The 15,287-nt window shown below is 44.4% G+C and overlaps 1 protein-coding gene across 3 annotated transcripts in view; it reads right to left on the bottom strand.

The window, feature by feature from the left end:
* Positions 1–393: 393 nt before the first annotated feature.
* LOC122398612 overlaps positions 394–15,287 on the bottom strand; it is a 164,398-nt gene continuing 149,504 nt past the window's right edge. For all 3 annotated transcript variants that reach the window (XM_043398676.1, XM_043398693.1, XM_043398685.1), the window contains exons 7-11: positions 5,484–6,062; positions 3,365–5,005; positions 2,878–2,976; positions 1,823–2,741; positions 394–1,493 (exon numbers count right to left, since the gene is read on the bottom strand). In XM_043398676.1, coding sequence (XP_043254611.1) covers positions 989–1,493; positions 1,823–2,741; positions 2,878–2,976; positions 3,365–5,005; positions 5,484–6,062 — 3,743 coding nt within the window. In that variant the 3' untranslated portion in view covers positions 394–988. The remainder of the gene's footprint in view (positions 1,494–1,822; positions 2,742–2,877; positions 2,977–3,364; positions 5,006–5,483; positions 6,063–15,287) is intronic.

The following is a 15,287-nucleotide window of genomic DNA, read 5'->3' on the forward strand; positions in this document are numbered from 1 at the left end:
CGGCTGGGGTGAAGGTTTTCGAGGACTCCTTCTCGTCCTATGTTCATAGCAAACCGTGTAGAAACGCTATAGTCGAACACCGTTACCCGGCGTGTCGTTTCAACCAAAAGTCTCGATTCGGCGAATCCTTCGTCGAAGACTCGATCTTCTTCCCTCTCGTGTTCTCTGTCTTTCATATACATATATATTAACTATCTATACTAAGACCTAAGTCGCGACGACGACTATTTTGCACCACGCGGAGGGTACACGAACGATACTAAAAAAAGAAAAAAAAAAAAGAAAAAAAAAACATAAACGAAAAAACGAAATGTACAAGGTCTTTTTCTATTAAATATTACAGTGTGTCTTTTTTCTTCGCGCTAAAGCTATATACGATAGACTTATCATCCGTGTTTATTGTCTACGAGTTCTATGTCAGTTTTCTCATTCCCGATCTGATTCGAACGGTTTCAAACGTTCGAGAAGTATCGCGAGGGTTCCTTCGGGTCCTTGATCTTCCGAGATTATCCGTTTACCGGCTAATAAATAATCTCGCGTAAGTACGAGGTCCTCGAGCTGACCGAACAGTTACCGTTCGACGCGTCGACCAGAAACGGCGCGCACCGCGCGAGCTATCGATTCCTTCTCGACGAGAACGGCTGAAGATTAATGACTAGGCCGCGGTCGGGGTGCTCCTAATCATTCGGCTCGTCCGTGTAACGTAGCATCATGAATCGAGCATGGACAATCGCGAGCGATACTGCAGGGGAATGTCTACAGGGAGCGTGTATGAAAATTGTCTTTTTTTCCTCAGTCCTTGATTAGGTTTCGTCGGCAGGATCCGAATTCACCGGCTGGATCCAGCCCCCCCGTTGCTTCCTCATACCCTCCCGCCAGCCGCGGAGCGAGAGAACGCACGGATCCATCAGGGAATGTCTACGGGGACCAGACAAGTGTCTTTCTTGAGCCTCCTCCAATAACTGGTCGTTGTTACCGCTGGGCATCGTTATGTGTCCATGTGTCGATATTTGTGGGCGGACATTTGCGCCAGCCCCAGCACGGCGTACTGACACTGCAAACAGTGATAATGAGTCTGTTTACCAGAATGCTGGCACTGTACACCCCCGCACGGCTGACTGGGCGTGAACTTCTGGAAGCCAGCCGCCGCGATGCTGTCCAGTTTCGCGTGCTGTCGCCGATGGGCCACCACTTTGTTGGTGTCCGTACAGACGAAGTCGCATTTCAAACAGTGGAAGTGCGACGCCTTGTTCTGCATCGAGCCCAGCGAGGACGTGTAGGCGCACTGGGCCCTGCCGCACGGAACGTTCGCCCTGTACTGTTGGAAATCGCCGCCCATCAGGGTATCCAGCCGCTCGTGTCTCGCCGTGTGCTGAACGAATCGCGTTTTGTCACAGAACGAGTAACCGCAGTCCTGGCGCATACAATGGAAGTGAGTTTGGTGCTCCCTGTAGCCGCAGTGGGGGTACCTGCAGTCTTCGTTGAATCGGAACCTGAAATCATGCCGGAAACGTTATTGAAATCTCGTGGAATTTTTGGAGGAAGTAGATAATAGATGGCTGGGGTTAGCGACGAGAGAATCTCAACTTTCAACCGATTCCAAAGACTATGGGAAGATTCCAAGCTGAGAACTCTTGGAGCAAGTCTCGAGAGTGTCTCGTAAAGGTCTTGTGGCAGATACTGTATGGAGAAAGTGGATAAGCTAGTGGGACTTTAGCTAGCCCTGTCAGTCGAGGAATGTATATACAGGGTGTTCGACCACCCCTGGGAAAGATTTTAGTGGGAGATTCTTGAGGCCAAAGTAAGACGGCAAAGTACAAACCGAACGTATCCTTCGGGAACTGGTTCGTCCTTCAGCATCCGCATCGAATGATGAAGCCTCTGCTTCTTCGCTTCGGGCGAGTTGCTGTCAGGCGGAGACAAGGATCTTTTGTTCAAGTTTAGGTTCGCTGCCAGGGAGGCCAATGGATTCTCGTCTCTGGTAGGAGGTAGAAAGTTCGCTGGAGGTAGACCAGGTGCGAACATTAACCCTGGTCCACCGGTGTACATGCCACCGTGTTGAAGGAACGGCGGTAGGGCTTGGTTCATTAAAGCGATCTGCTGATTCATGGCGGCCATCACGGCCGGGCTAGGAAAGTGAAACCCGTGGCTGAGGTCCAGTTCGAAAGTGGTCGGGACTGGGGACTGTTGAACGCTAGGTGGGAGGCTCGGCTGAGACAACTGTCCGTTCTCGTTGCTGTCCATCACCGAGTTGTTCCCCTCGTCCCTCGATATTTCACTGGGTTCCCTCTTCACGTTTGGAACGCTCTGGATACCGACGTCGGAGCCACATCTCGCTGGTTCCATCTTCACCTCCTTCACCTGGGTCTGCTGGCTCATCTGGCCCAGAGTTTGCTGCATCTGTCGTTGCATCTGATTCTGAAAGTTCTGAATGTTCTGCGCCATCTGAGCGTTCTGCGCCATGAAGTCGTGCTTCTGCGACAGCTGCGTCAAATAGTCGTGTTGCAGTTGACTGGGGACCTGATTGGCCAGATCGTGTTGCTGCTGGCTCAGTATGGCGCCCGTCGAGTGCTTCGCGATGTGAGCCACCAACCGATCCAGCTCGGAGAGCGCCTGATTGCACGCGTTGCAGTGATAATGGTTCTTGCGTTTCAGTTTACAGAATGGTCTGCTGCAGCTCTGCTCGGGCCCGTAAAGCGTGTGCGGCGAGGCCGAGCTGGTGGATGGGAGCACCGGTGATTCTGTAATCGAAACGGTCGGTCTAAGTTGAAGCGTGAAGCCCCCGAATTATGAACGCGAATCGTGACGACGTTACTGATTATACTAAGAGAACACGTTTTCAAGGCAAGAAAATTTGTCGTCGAAAGAGACACGAACCTTGATGCACGGAAGTTCGCATGGATAGCACGACGCCCGGAAGTGCAGGTTCACTCGGCGGTCCACTGACCGGATAATAGGTGCCTGCCGCCCTCACCACTAGCAACAATCAACCAAACAACCAACACTTCAAATATACCTCCCACTATAATTACAACCACCTTGTACAATAGATACATCAGACGGAAAGAAAAAAAATAACTGTACAATCGTGAACAAACGAAAAGGGAATAGTGGAGACGTGGGTTGAAAATCCTTTCGATAAGCGGTACGGTCGAACAAATTTATCAAAATATCGAAAGGGTTAAAGGAGTGCTGATGTGTTCAAATATACATTGAAGTGCGTGTACGTGCAAAATAAAAAGACATGCATTTAAACGAGTGACTCTTTCTCGTGACATTTCAAAGTAACTACCAAACAAAACTCATCTATAAAACAATACTATACATGTGCACTGGTTCGTGTCCTTACGTAAACCACACTTACCGGTCGTCTTGTTGGCGTCTGGACTCGGAATCTCTGATTCCTTGTCGTCCATCATCGATCTGTTCTCCGTCTCCCCTCCGGTCATACTATCGTCCGGTTTCTCTATAAGTTCCGCGGTGTTCTTCACTTGGATCCTCGGTTTCGTTTCCTGCACGATCGCTGGCTGCACCTGCGCGTGACACTCGTGCGACTCGTGACCGCCGCCCTCGTTGTGACCGCTGTGCTGTTTCTCGTGCAGGGCCATGGTCGAGTATCGGACGAACGAGTAGCCGCAGTTCGGTCTGGTGCAGTGGAAATGCCGGTTCACGCGATTGCTGTGACAGCCGGGCAGCCGACAGTCCACCATCTTGTCGAAGAAGGCGAAACCCGGCGGTATGTCGACGTTGTCGTGGAAGTCTTTGCTGTGCATCAACAGCTGGTCGGGCTTGTCCGTGGAGAAGTGGCACCTGGGTTGCAAGCAATGATGGTGTCTGGTGGACCTGAGCACGCAAGCGGGATCGGGACATCCGTCGGGATTGTAGGTGGAGAACCCTTCGGGCTCGCCGAGGCTGTTCGAGGGCGAGACGCTTCCCTCGCGATCCTCGGTCAAAGGGTTCGCGGTCAGGCTGGGCGTTTGGGGTTTCGGTAACTTGAAACTGGTGAAGATCGCCTGCGGCGAGTCGTGAGTGTGGGTGGCTGGGTCGCCTCCCGACCAGATCTCGATCACTCTGTTCTTGGGGGGTCTGCCTCTCTTCCGCCTGAACATGGCGTCGATGTTCGTCAGGTGCGTGAGCGTCACGTCCGAGGATAAAGCGTGGGACGAGCAGGAGAGGTTCAGCTGCCTGCTGTACTCGTGGATCTTGTAGTGCTGAAGGCGACGGAACGGCTTGTCCGTCGAGAGGATCACCTCGCGGCAGTTCTCCCAGTTGCAGTGATAGTGCTTCTCTTTGTCCGCGTACGGGCAGTTGTCGTCGCAGCCGCCCTCCTCGAAGAACGCGTCCGTGATGCGTTCCTGCGTCTCGTGTTCCCTCAAGTGTTCCCTGACCTCGCGGGGATCCCTCAGCCCGGCCCCGCAGCGATCCAATCCGCAATGATGGTGATCTCTGCCTAGGTGACACGGACAGTCAGCGGCGGCAGGTACGAGATACGCGAGCTCCGTGGGGGTCAGTTGGCTCTGCTGTTGCAGCGGATGTTGCTGCTCGACGGTCACCGTGGAACTTCCGCTGGCGGTGACCGTGGTCGTAGGCGCGGTCAGGTCCATCGCGAGCTCGCTGGCGCTTTGGAAAGAATCGTCGAGGGAATAGTAGGATGGGGAGCCTCTGTCTTCGTTCGAGCTCTCGCCGTTCAGGCTGAGGGACAGGCTTTGGGTGCTCAGATCGTCGGGCGGCCATGATCCGGACGGTCGTATTCCACCCACCGTGCTGATCTGCTTGTATTTTCTGTACGCCAACTCGGACTCGTGACGCTCGTGTTTCCGCTTGTGGGAGAACAGCTGACCGGACGAGTGGAGAACGTAGCTGCAGTGAGGCCGTATGCAGTGGATGTGATTGCAAACGCGGGAGAAACGACACTGCTCGAAGGGACACGCCTCGGACTTCATGAACTTCTTGAATCCGTCCCGGGACAGCTGCTCGTCTTTTATGTGATAGGATTTGTGTTTGTCTGTAAAACGGAAATAAAAAGGCATGGTTAGAACTTATCGCGAGCGTCGTCTTCTGGGTAAAAGGCTCCATTTTTTACACCCTCGAATATACAGAATGCTCGACATCTAGGGAACGAGTCTCGTAACATAACGATTTCAAATTATTTCTTGTACAAACAGGTGTTTCGGATAAAAGTTCCACGATTTTTAGAGGGGCATATTGTATACTTAATAAACAAAAAAAAACAAAAGAAAACCTTCATTCCAACCTCAAACCATCGTCTCGCATTTTTTTTACTATTTGTAATTTATTCGAGCAGACAGTTGGAACGCACCATGAAATAACTTCTACAATTCTTATTATCTGGTATTGAAACAATTTATGTGCATTTTCAAAAGACCAATAAAAGAGCAGAACCCTCGTTTTATGGTACTCTTTGTAAAGAGAAAGCTTTATTTTTCGAACCTTAATTTCTAGATAGCAACGTGAGCATTTACCCATGTCAGCCTTGTTCTTGAACGTGAATCGACAGCCTGGTCGTCGACAATGAAAGTGCGTGGTTCGTTGGCCAGCGAAGGGACAGTGTTCCGTGGCGCAGCTCTCGGTAGCTCGAAATCTCTGGAAACCTTCTTGGATGATGGCTGAATCCTTGCGGTGATAGTTGGCGTGCATTTGTACGTCCGACGTTGATATGTAAACCTTGTCGCAGTTCTCATGTATGCAGTGATAGTGAGTTTGCTTTCTATTGTGAGGACAGGCACGACCTGGATGCCTTTCCGAGCAGTCGTCCGTTGGCGAGTACCTCATGAAACCGTGCTGCAATGATTCGTCCCTCTTTTTGTGCCACTTGAAATGCCTGATCATCTCTTCCTTTTTTACGAACACCCTGCCGCTGCAGTCCAGGCAGTGAAAATGCTCTCTGCACCCGAGCTCCTTGCAGTATGAGCTGCCACATTCTTGTCCGGACGAGTACCTTCTCACGTATCGGGAGTAATCGATTATCGGCTGGGACACGGAGCTTTTCGAACTGCCGATCAGGGTATCTGCAACCGGAGACATGCTCTGTCTCAATAATGCTGAAATCAGAGAATCGAAAACCGTAGGTTAGAATCTAAAAACTGTATTGAGAACATTCGTAACCAGAGTCATTTGTCATATTTTAATTGAGAGTAAGATTGTGCAATTTAACAAGGGTTACTCTGACTCCTAATCCTGGCCATAAAGGATTTCTAGGACATAAGAGCAGATGATACGACCAAAATAAAGATCAGTTTAAAGCATTCGTCTGTATTTAAATTTCTAGTTCCAGACTTTATTGTACTTCAATAAATGATCATTTCTTATGTTTTTGAAAGTAGAACCAAGTAATTTTAAATGGGGAAAAAGTTTAATCATAAAGAATACAAATTGTTGTTTAAAATTAGTTGACCAGTAGATATGAGTTTAAATTTCTACTTTGTACTATACATAGGAATCTGTAATCTAGGGTGAAAAAAGTCACTAGACACTACTGTGTCCATTAGTCGGTAAAGAATCTTCTATCGGTAAAAAGGAATTCTGTAACTATGGGAGACCGACCGAAATCAAGTTGCCTTGCGAGCGATTTCGCCCGTAGTGGCGCTAACGTTGTCCAACGACACATACATACTAGAACAATTCCCGATACACATATCAAGAGTTATGAGCGCGGCGTTCGACGACCCGCGCGCTCTTGGACACCCGAAAAACTGGTTATCCGCGGCGCACAGCGAAATAAAGAGAGCGCACGAGCAAAAAGGTGAATTCCAGGGAAAACAATGGCTATTGTAAGGAAAAAAGAACCCTCGATGCGCGTATTTATGGAGCACATCGTACACGCGGGAATTTCGAAACGAATGGTAAAAAAGAACAGCAATTACTTTCGAGACGAATTTTAACGCGAATCAACCTTCAAAAAGTAATTTATAAAACCAATTTTCTAACGTCTCGATTCCATCGTAAGTTTCGAACAACGTTCTGCAGATTTTCGCTAGGGAATTCCGCGGTGCGTTTCGTTCAAACGGCCTGAAATGGGTTCGCGCGCGTGTCCCTCAACCGTACCGAGAATTTCGCGAGTAGCCGCGAAATATGTAACTACGGGGAGAATATATAGCATGCCCCCCCGCCCTCGTTCGCCGGAAACCACGTTCCAACGTTCGTACCCTGCCGAGGGCCTGGTTGATTCCGAGAAATTCCTACTTGCCGACTGTGCGCGTTTGAATGCGTTCAGAAACGAGTTTAAAAATTGTCGAATATTTCTCTTAGGGATCCCCCACACCCCCCCTCGCCCTCCTTAGTCGTGACTGGTGGGGATAGGTAGCGGTAAAGTTTTATGCGCACGTGTGTACGCGAAAAAGAAGAAGGGCTCCCGTCGCAGCGGAGGAACCAAAGAAAAAGGAGCCTCGAGAAAAGAGACGAAACGGTAAAGGTTGCGAGGGAGGTGCCCCGGGCATTATTCTTCGCCATTATGTTCCCCAAACTGCGCAAAACTCCGACAGTTTTGGGGGTCGTGGAATTTCTTACCCCCACTCCACGACCAAATGTGACTCTGATCTTATCGCGTGAGTCGTCCAGTAGATTTGTTGATCTTGTTTTCCAAACAACTTTGAATCGAAATAAAATGGAAGCTACGAAAACACTCATGGTGCTCATGGTTTCAGTTTGATCACATTCAATGACACTGCATGTGAAATACAATTTCATTTGAACGAGCACTGCATCTGTACTTTTTAAGAAACAAAGTGGAGGGGTGGCTGAACACCCTGTATATTCGAACGATGGAAACTCTTGCAACGTTTTATTCGAACAACAGATGAATAAGAATTTCCTTTTTGCATCGAATTACGCAAGAACGGTGAAGATTGGTGTTCTAGGGTTTCAAGAAGATGTTCTCGTTGTTTTTCTATCGTCGTAGCGAAATGTTGCCCATCGTTATCCGCTAAGGACACCGTACTTGCGCAACCTTTCCCTCGATTTCTTCGATTGGCTCGCGATCAAAGGCATCGAAATTCTTCCGTAACGGGGTAGGGGGACGGGAACGTGCTCGAGTTACGAAATTTACAGTTCGGCCTGAATGTTTAAATTAATTATCCAACCCGGCCGAACCAACCGGGAACGCTCGCGTATATTGTTGCGTAACATTCGGTTATGACTATTAATCTATCCTCCGGTGCAGTAATTATGTAACGCAGCTGCGTGCTTTGTGCCGCTCGTTAGAGCCACCTTCTGACTAGCAAGCCGCGTCGAGGAAATTGTTATCCGCACGAATTTACAGCCAGCTTCTCGTTGATGTGTTGTCGGTGTCGAGAGTGCGAGGCGAGGAGAGGGGCAGAGACAAGACAGAGAGAGGAAACAACGCAGGGGGGTCAAGGCTCGAGATCAAGTTGTATTAATTAAGAATAAACACATTCGGCATCCAGTGCCACGGAGTCCATGATTCTTCTTTCGTATCCGGGAATGTCAGACATTTTGTTGACACCTAATTATGCGGCTCGCGACGCAGGAAGCCTGCCAAGACGGCGACCGCGCGACTGTCGAACATCACCTGGCCTTGGAACTCGTTAAAAGATACAATGATGCATATTACGCGCCAATCGTGCGCCACTTTGCGCTCCCACATCCGAAATTCTTTTACGAAACAACCGAACCACGAGATTCCGATCACTTCGCGTCCTATACGCATGCGTAATGTAGAAGAATGGAAAGAAACGTGGACCACAACAAACGGGAGGAAAATTCACGATGCACGTGTAATGCAATAGTTGAGGATTTCAGTCAACGCGATTAATGTCAAATTTTATGTAACGCTGGATGAAAATTGTATATTTAAGTATTCTCGCGGTTTTGATCGATATTAGCAAAGTCATTTAAAAATATAAATATATGATGTTTCATAACTCCGCCATTTTGTTTAGTTTGAGTACTAAAACTTTGCTTAATATCAGATAAAACATTAACTTAATTAAAAAAATTAAAAATGGATATTTTTATAGGCTGCCAAGATGGCGTACACTTTACAGTCTTTTACATCGCTGGGAAAAAAAAAATCATTCAACGTGTCAATTAGAAATATCCACCACCTCCTAGATGCAGAAAATTTGAGCCTCAATTACGAAAACACATAAAGAATAACCATTAAATACCTAACAGATTCAAATCTCCTGCACAGAATCCCTTAAACTTCTACTAAAAAAATACGAAAACCGGATTCGAAAGATTAACTCTAAATTTGCCTCGAAATTTGGAAGATGCGTGTCTCACGCCCCAAAAAAGACCAGATCGAAGGTCTACGGGATATTCAAATGAAATATTTTGGACCACACACTTCTAATCATACGTTCCTGGAAGTATATTTGACAGCGAGAAAAATCTTGGGAATTTGTGACCCCATTAGGGATTGCGAATTAATTCTAACGGAGACCTAACTGAGATCTACGAGGGGAGGTTGAAGAGTTTGAATCAAGGGGCACAAAAAGTATTGTATTATTTTTTCTTTTCAATATATGCTCCCTTGAGCCTAACACGCTTATCAGATCTCTGAATTAGTTAATTCATTCCCCCCTGCCTCCCAAAAAAATTGTTTCTGTCCGTTGCCTCACAATGAGCCAAAATTACTGGCCAGATCCAGATTGTAGTCCATTTGGATCCAATTATTCCTTTCAGAGTCTTAAAGTTTCTGAATTTGATGGATAATTTCACAGTGAGCTTGTGAAATTAACAACATTGATCTAAATAAAAAATTCAATCAGAAGCCTTCTACTCGTAATGGAAGCTTCGGGTCATAATGGCCCCGAGGGCTGAATTTGGAAACCATTTGTGAAAGGTGATTATGACAACGTTACTTTTTGGAAACGAACGTGTTGTTTGCTTTGTGTTTCACTTTCCTACCAATTTGACCCATTTATTAGGGGATAAATTGTATAGTAATTGAACTATCAGAATAAAAATTGGTATTTGTAATCGTAATGAGTTGCACAATGGAACTATTAACGCCAGCTAGTGTCCACCCCCTTTTATTCTTTTTGACCCACCCTCGTAGCACACTAATTTAAAGAATAACATCGTTAGAATATTAAGAATCTAGGGGGTGGCTAGGGGACTATTCAAACACTAAATTAAATCATGACAAATACAATTATTTTCGATTCACTGATATTTTTGCAGTTAATAAAATCACTTTTCAATACGTTTAATATCAACGTTATTCAAACCTTAATTTTTTAAAAACGATTCAAAAACTTACTCGAGAAATGAATATCTTTTAAACGAATCTTAAAATGTTCAAAAAGTTTGCTTAAAACTTAATTTTCTGGCGAAAGCATATGTTTATAATTTTAGCGATTTCAAAGAATATTTAGATAAAAATTACGAAATTGTATACGTCTTTTTTCTAAAGTGATTAAATTTTAAAAAGTCGTTAAGAAATGAAGTTTCTTTCCTAATGAAGTTTGAGATACTCATCGAAGATTATTAAAAATAGCGTTATGAATGGTTCTCAAAGATAATGTTTGTCCTTTCGAAAGTGTTCACAAATTCAGACGTGTTCCACTTTCCTTATCAAGGGGGCCTCTAATCGTTTCTCTGTCCTGGGTCTTAAAAAACCATAATTCGGCCCTGCAAGAACGTTACGTTTAATCATACCGCATCGTCATTAATTACAAAAGGGAACCAGTTCGTTATTATTTCCAGTGGTAGGTCCGTTATCGTACCAGTCAGAAACATAAAATTTAATTAACTGATTTACATACGGCCCGCATTACTTAACGACGAATGAAATATATTCTTATGTGTACCGACTATTAACACTTGAATCATTTTCTGATAATTCCTATACTATCGACAAAATTCAAATGTTCGAATCTATATTGACATTATAAAAGAAAATCGTGTCCTTTTAATGAAACAAGTTTCAAACTGTTGGAAACAATATTTTAAGGACCTAAGCTATATTTATTTTAATTACAGGACTGTTCCTTAAAATGTTTTTTCATTTTTCTATTGTGTTCTTCTTTTCTGCAGGATAAGATCTCCCTCCCATAAAGATGAATTTCATTTTTCACACGTTTCATGCTCTCGATGTTATTTTAATTTTATTATATGGTTTTCGTATTCTCTGGTTTAAATACAAGTTTCATTTTATAAATCTTTCTAATAATTAATTGTTTAAGTATCTGAAAAGCTAAATAGATCAACAAGTTTTGTCTGTTATTTTTTAAAGAAAAAAAATAAAATTCATTCTTAGTTTCGTTTCTACATTTCTTCTTTTTAAGTCAATTTAATTAAGCATCAGTATTATAGATTATTATAACATATGGTCGAAATGGTCGGATATAAATAGGTCAATACTAATGTAATAGATACATAAACATGTTTGTTCCTTGCAAAATTGTAAAACAAAGTTTATTATACCCCCAACATTATTGATTATATAGACGATTGAAAAGTATAATCTTTAAATTCTTATATTTTTATATTATTTCTTAGTCATATTTTATCATCAGCATTTTATGTTTCATTCTACAATAAAACCTCTTTGCATCTATAATACAGTATCCTTTCGAAAATTAACTTTTACCTGATCTAAAAATGTTGCAAACTTTAATTCTAAAATTCCTTCTTTTTCACAGAAATTTTTTTCTTATTTTACCGTGAACAACGATACTTTAATTTTAGCTTCGCGACAACTTGAACGTTTCTCGAGTCGAGGGCCAAGCGATTCGTCAGGCTGCGACAGTAGCAATTGTTTAATATTTTTTTTATAGGATCGAGCGGTCCCTTACGGGGGCCAGGTACGTTTTAAACGGAGGTCGTGCGCGCCGAAATCCTCTGGCGTGCACGGGTCAGATCGTGGGACTCGTATAAAGGGTTATTCAGTCGGGACCACGCGGATTAAACGATTAAAAAAAGAGAAGAGAGAGAGAGAGAGGTAGCCACGCTGAAATACGGGGCCTGCTTTTCAGGATCGGGCTTTTTGAAAATTTTAAACTCCCCAGCCAAGCCCGTTTCCATCAGCAGCCGGATCGACCTTTCCCCTCCGACGTCGCGCGAGTTTCAAGAACCACGAATAAAAGGGTTCGGGGGCCTGAAAGCCGCTGGATCCGCGTAAGGGTAGGAAAAGGTGGGAGAAGGTGGGTCTGGTGCGTGTCGCGTCCCACGAGTTTCTCATATTTTTTAAGATTTGCTCCTTAAGCCGCGTCACGTTTCTCGTATTCTTCACTCGCTGCCGGCGTTTTTGACCAGCTGCGTGGGTGGCATCCTCCCTCGGGACGCTCATCCAGGCCAACCGGAAAGGAATCGACCTTTATAACTCTCTATTTCTCTCCAATAAAAATGTGCTTCCTCTTTGGTAAATTACTCGTACGAGATTCGAAATTAAAACACAATCGAAGAAAATAATTAAAAATATATTCGAAATCCCCTCTCTCAAGGTGTCGTAGAATGTGTTACTAAAATATAACAAATTGTAGAGGGAGGAAATCTTGCGATTTGACAAGAGAAAATAAAGATAATTTTTCATCGATTTAAGCTACAAATGTAATCTTCCATTTCTGTGTGATAAATATTTGAGAAAATTTCATTCCCTGTTTCCATTTCGCTATCGAAATTTGCTTTTAATAAGATATCGAATATGCATCTCGAAAAAGCGATAGAATCATTTTTTCGAAGGTCTGTTACTTTCTGCTAAAAGCAAATCGTTTTTTTACAGTAATTTGAATGAAATGATCTAAGGTATTAATTTCGTAAGATATCAAGCTTTTCTAATTTAGCTTGAAATTCTCAACTCTCCATTCCTTGGACAGATTGCCTATGTTATTTAGGTTTTTTCTGTTTTTCAGTTCAGAGCACCCCAAAACTCAGAAGTGAAATTTGTATCAACAGCAACGGTTCCCCTACGTCGAGTACAATAACAGTACGGAAAGTAATGGCTGGCGACCCAATTAACGGAACAACCGGTGGCCTTCTTCGTTTGGCTGTCAATAAACTAGCCCTTTCGGACAATAAAAATTATTTGACGCACCGAATAACATTCGAAGGGCCGATTTACGTATAATTAACTGTTAGAACTGTTCAACGGGGCAAAAGAGGGGGCAGGTAGGGGGTTAACGTAGCCCACAAAATCGCGTGTTTGGATAATGCGTCAAGTGCCCGCTGCGTCGCAGTCCGTTCTCCTTGCAATCGCGAAGGGTCCATTGAACCTTTTTCTTCCTTTTTTCCCTCTCCCTCGAGAGGGCCTAAATACCGACAAAAAAGAGTCCCAACGGGCAGCCACCCCACTTCTCCTTGGCTCTTTACTCCTTTTTCGACGGCCCTCGTCACAACATTGTTTCCGGAAAAACGGCTCCGCTAAAGGAGTAACCGACCAGATGCGATTTAATGAGCCAGAATAGGAACCTCGACTCCACGGATGCCGAACGGGAGGGGGAAAGGATGGAACGCGATTGGCGGGAACACTGTGACGCTCCCAGTTTTTTAACCCCTTTAACGATCTAATAAATTCACGAAACGTGGAAAGAAAGTTGTCTAAATTCGTTTTACGATATAAAATGTTAACATGTTTTATACGTACAATTATGATTTTTCAACAAACGAAATCAGCGGTATGACATGATATTTCTTATAAAGAATGGGGTATACAATATAGTTAAAATTATTGTTTAGTAGTTGGAAGACGTTTTAATATAATTCTGAAAGTTCTAGAATCCAAGAAATACCCTCTTTTCCAAATTTGACTTCTGAATGAAATTATACTATATTAGTAAACTCACTCTGATGTGAGTAATTGCAAGAAACGGCAATTGTCCATTTTTATTTCTACCTAGACTATTATTTTGCAAATTTTATTCAAAAAAGCCATTTTTATTCAAATATCCGGCAAGTAAAATGGTCATCGACCATTTCTTTGCGAACCTTCTATTAAATCACTGTAGACAATAAGACATTGACTAAATCAAAATCATAAAACGTTCTGCGACACCAAAGGACAGCAGTGAACTACATAATTAAAAATTTGCCTCAGTACTTATTTCTATAACCTCAAGATTCACGAATCCTATCCAAATTCGGTTCCTCTAGCAGCTCAACTTGAGAATGAATTTTTCTCCCATTTGACAAGCAGAGAAATTTCATACATCTATGAAATTAACGATGATGAATAAAACGTTTTCAACGAAATCAACGTGGTTGAACGAAAATTGGCCAAAAAAGGGTTCGCATAAATTGCCTTAGCGGCCGTATACGGCGCAATCATCAATCCAGTCGCAACCATGAAAATTGTGGCGCCAAGAGGGTCACCCAAAGCGACCAGCTGAACCGGGAAAGTCGCGTATGAAGGTGGAACACACGGAACAGAGACGAGACGATACACACGAGTGCAAAGAGAGAGCGAGACACCGGACACTAAACTATTCTGAGATCCACCGAGAGAGAGTGTCGCGGACTTATTGTCCCTCAGTGAGCACGACGGCGTTATTTCTGTCAAAATTACGTTATGGTCGCCATTCTACTGTCCCGTTTCTCTCGATGCTATCCGTTTAGCACCTTCTTCCACGCAGCCCGGTTTCTTCTTCCCGATCCACCTCCCGTGCGTGGCTGGTGGACCCGTCGACCAGAATAAACGCCGGTTACACTGTCATTATAATTAACGCGTTTCCTTCTTTAGGGAAGAAGCTAGTAACCGCGGCGAGGTTCCAGAGATTCGACCATCCCGGACTCGAACACGGTCTCCTTCCGACCGACGGAATTTACGATCCTCCCTGGCCACTGCCGATAGAATTATTCCCGCCTTTGTCCACTCATTCTTCCTAATTATTGCTAGCCCGTCCTCTCGCTAGATTTATAGATCGTATTAATAGACCTGGCCATTCTGATATCCGTGGATTCACCAGCGATAGTGGAAATCAGGAAACGTTTCGAGACCCTAGGTGCATGCCTAGAAGCATGGATACCTGGGGACAGGTTTAAGTGATCGATCACGTGTGTTTGATTGTTAGAATCAAATAAGAAACACGTCAGACTTGACGTACAACTGACATAGACACAGTAGTTCTGATATAGATTACACGTGGACTGAGTATGTGTCCTAACTGTACTTAATCTGGACCTGTTCAGTGACGAAGATTTGTACGTATATTGTGGTTCAGAGAAATTTGAGGAATTGCAGAACCCTTCTAGGCACCTTCTATGAGGGAAAATCATCTAAATCAACCAAGGAAGGTTTATAGCGATTGATCGAGCACGCTACTATGGTCTATTTTCTTCCTCAGCTTGTGCCACCGAGTGTCCAG

Source organism: Colletes gigas, unplaced genomic scaffold (genome assembly GCF_013123115.1).
Source record: "Colletes gigas isolate AHSC1104 unplaced genomic scaffold, ASM1312311v1 Colletes_gigas_Sc00002, whole genome shotgun sequence".
Lineage (NCBI taxonomy): Eukaryota > Metazoa > Arthropoda > Insecta > Hymenoptera > Colletidae > Colletes > Colletes gigas.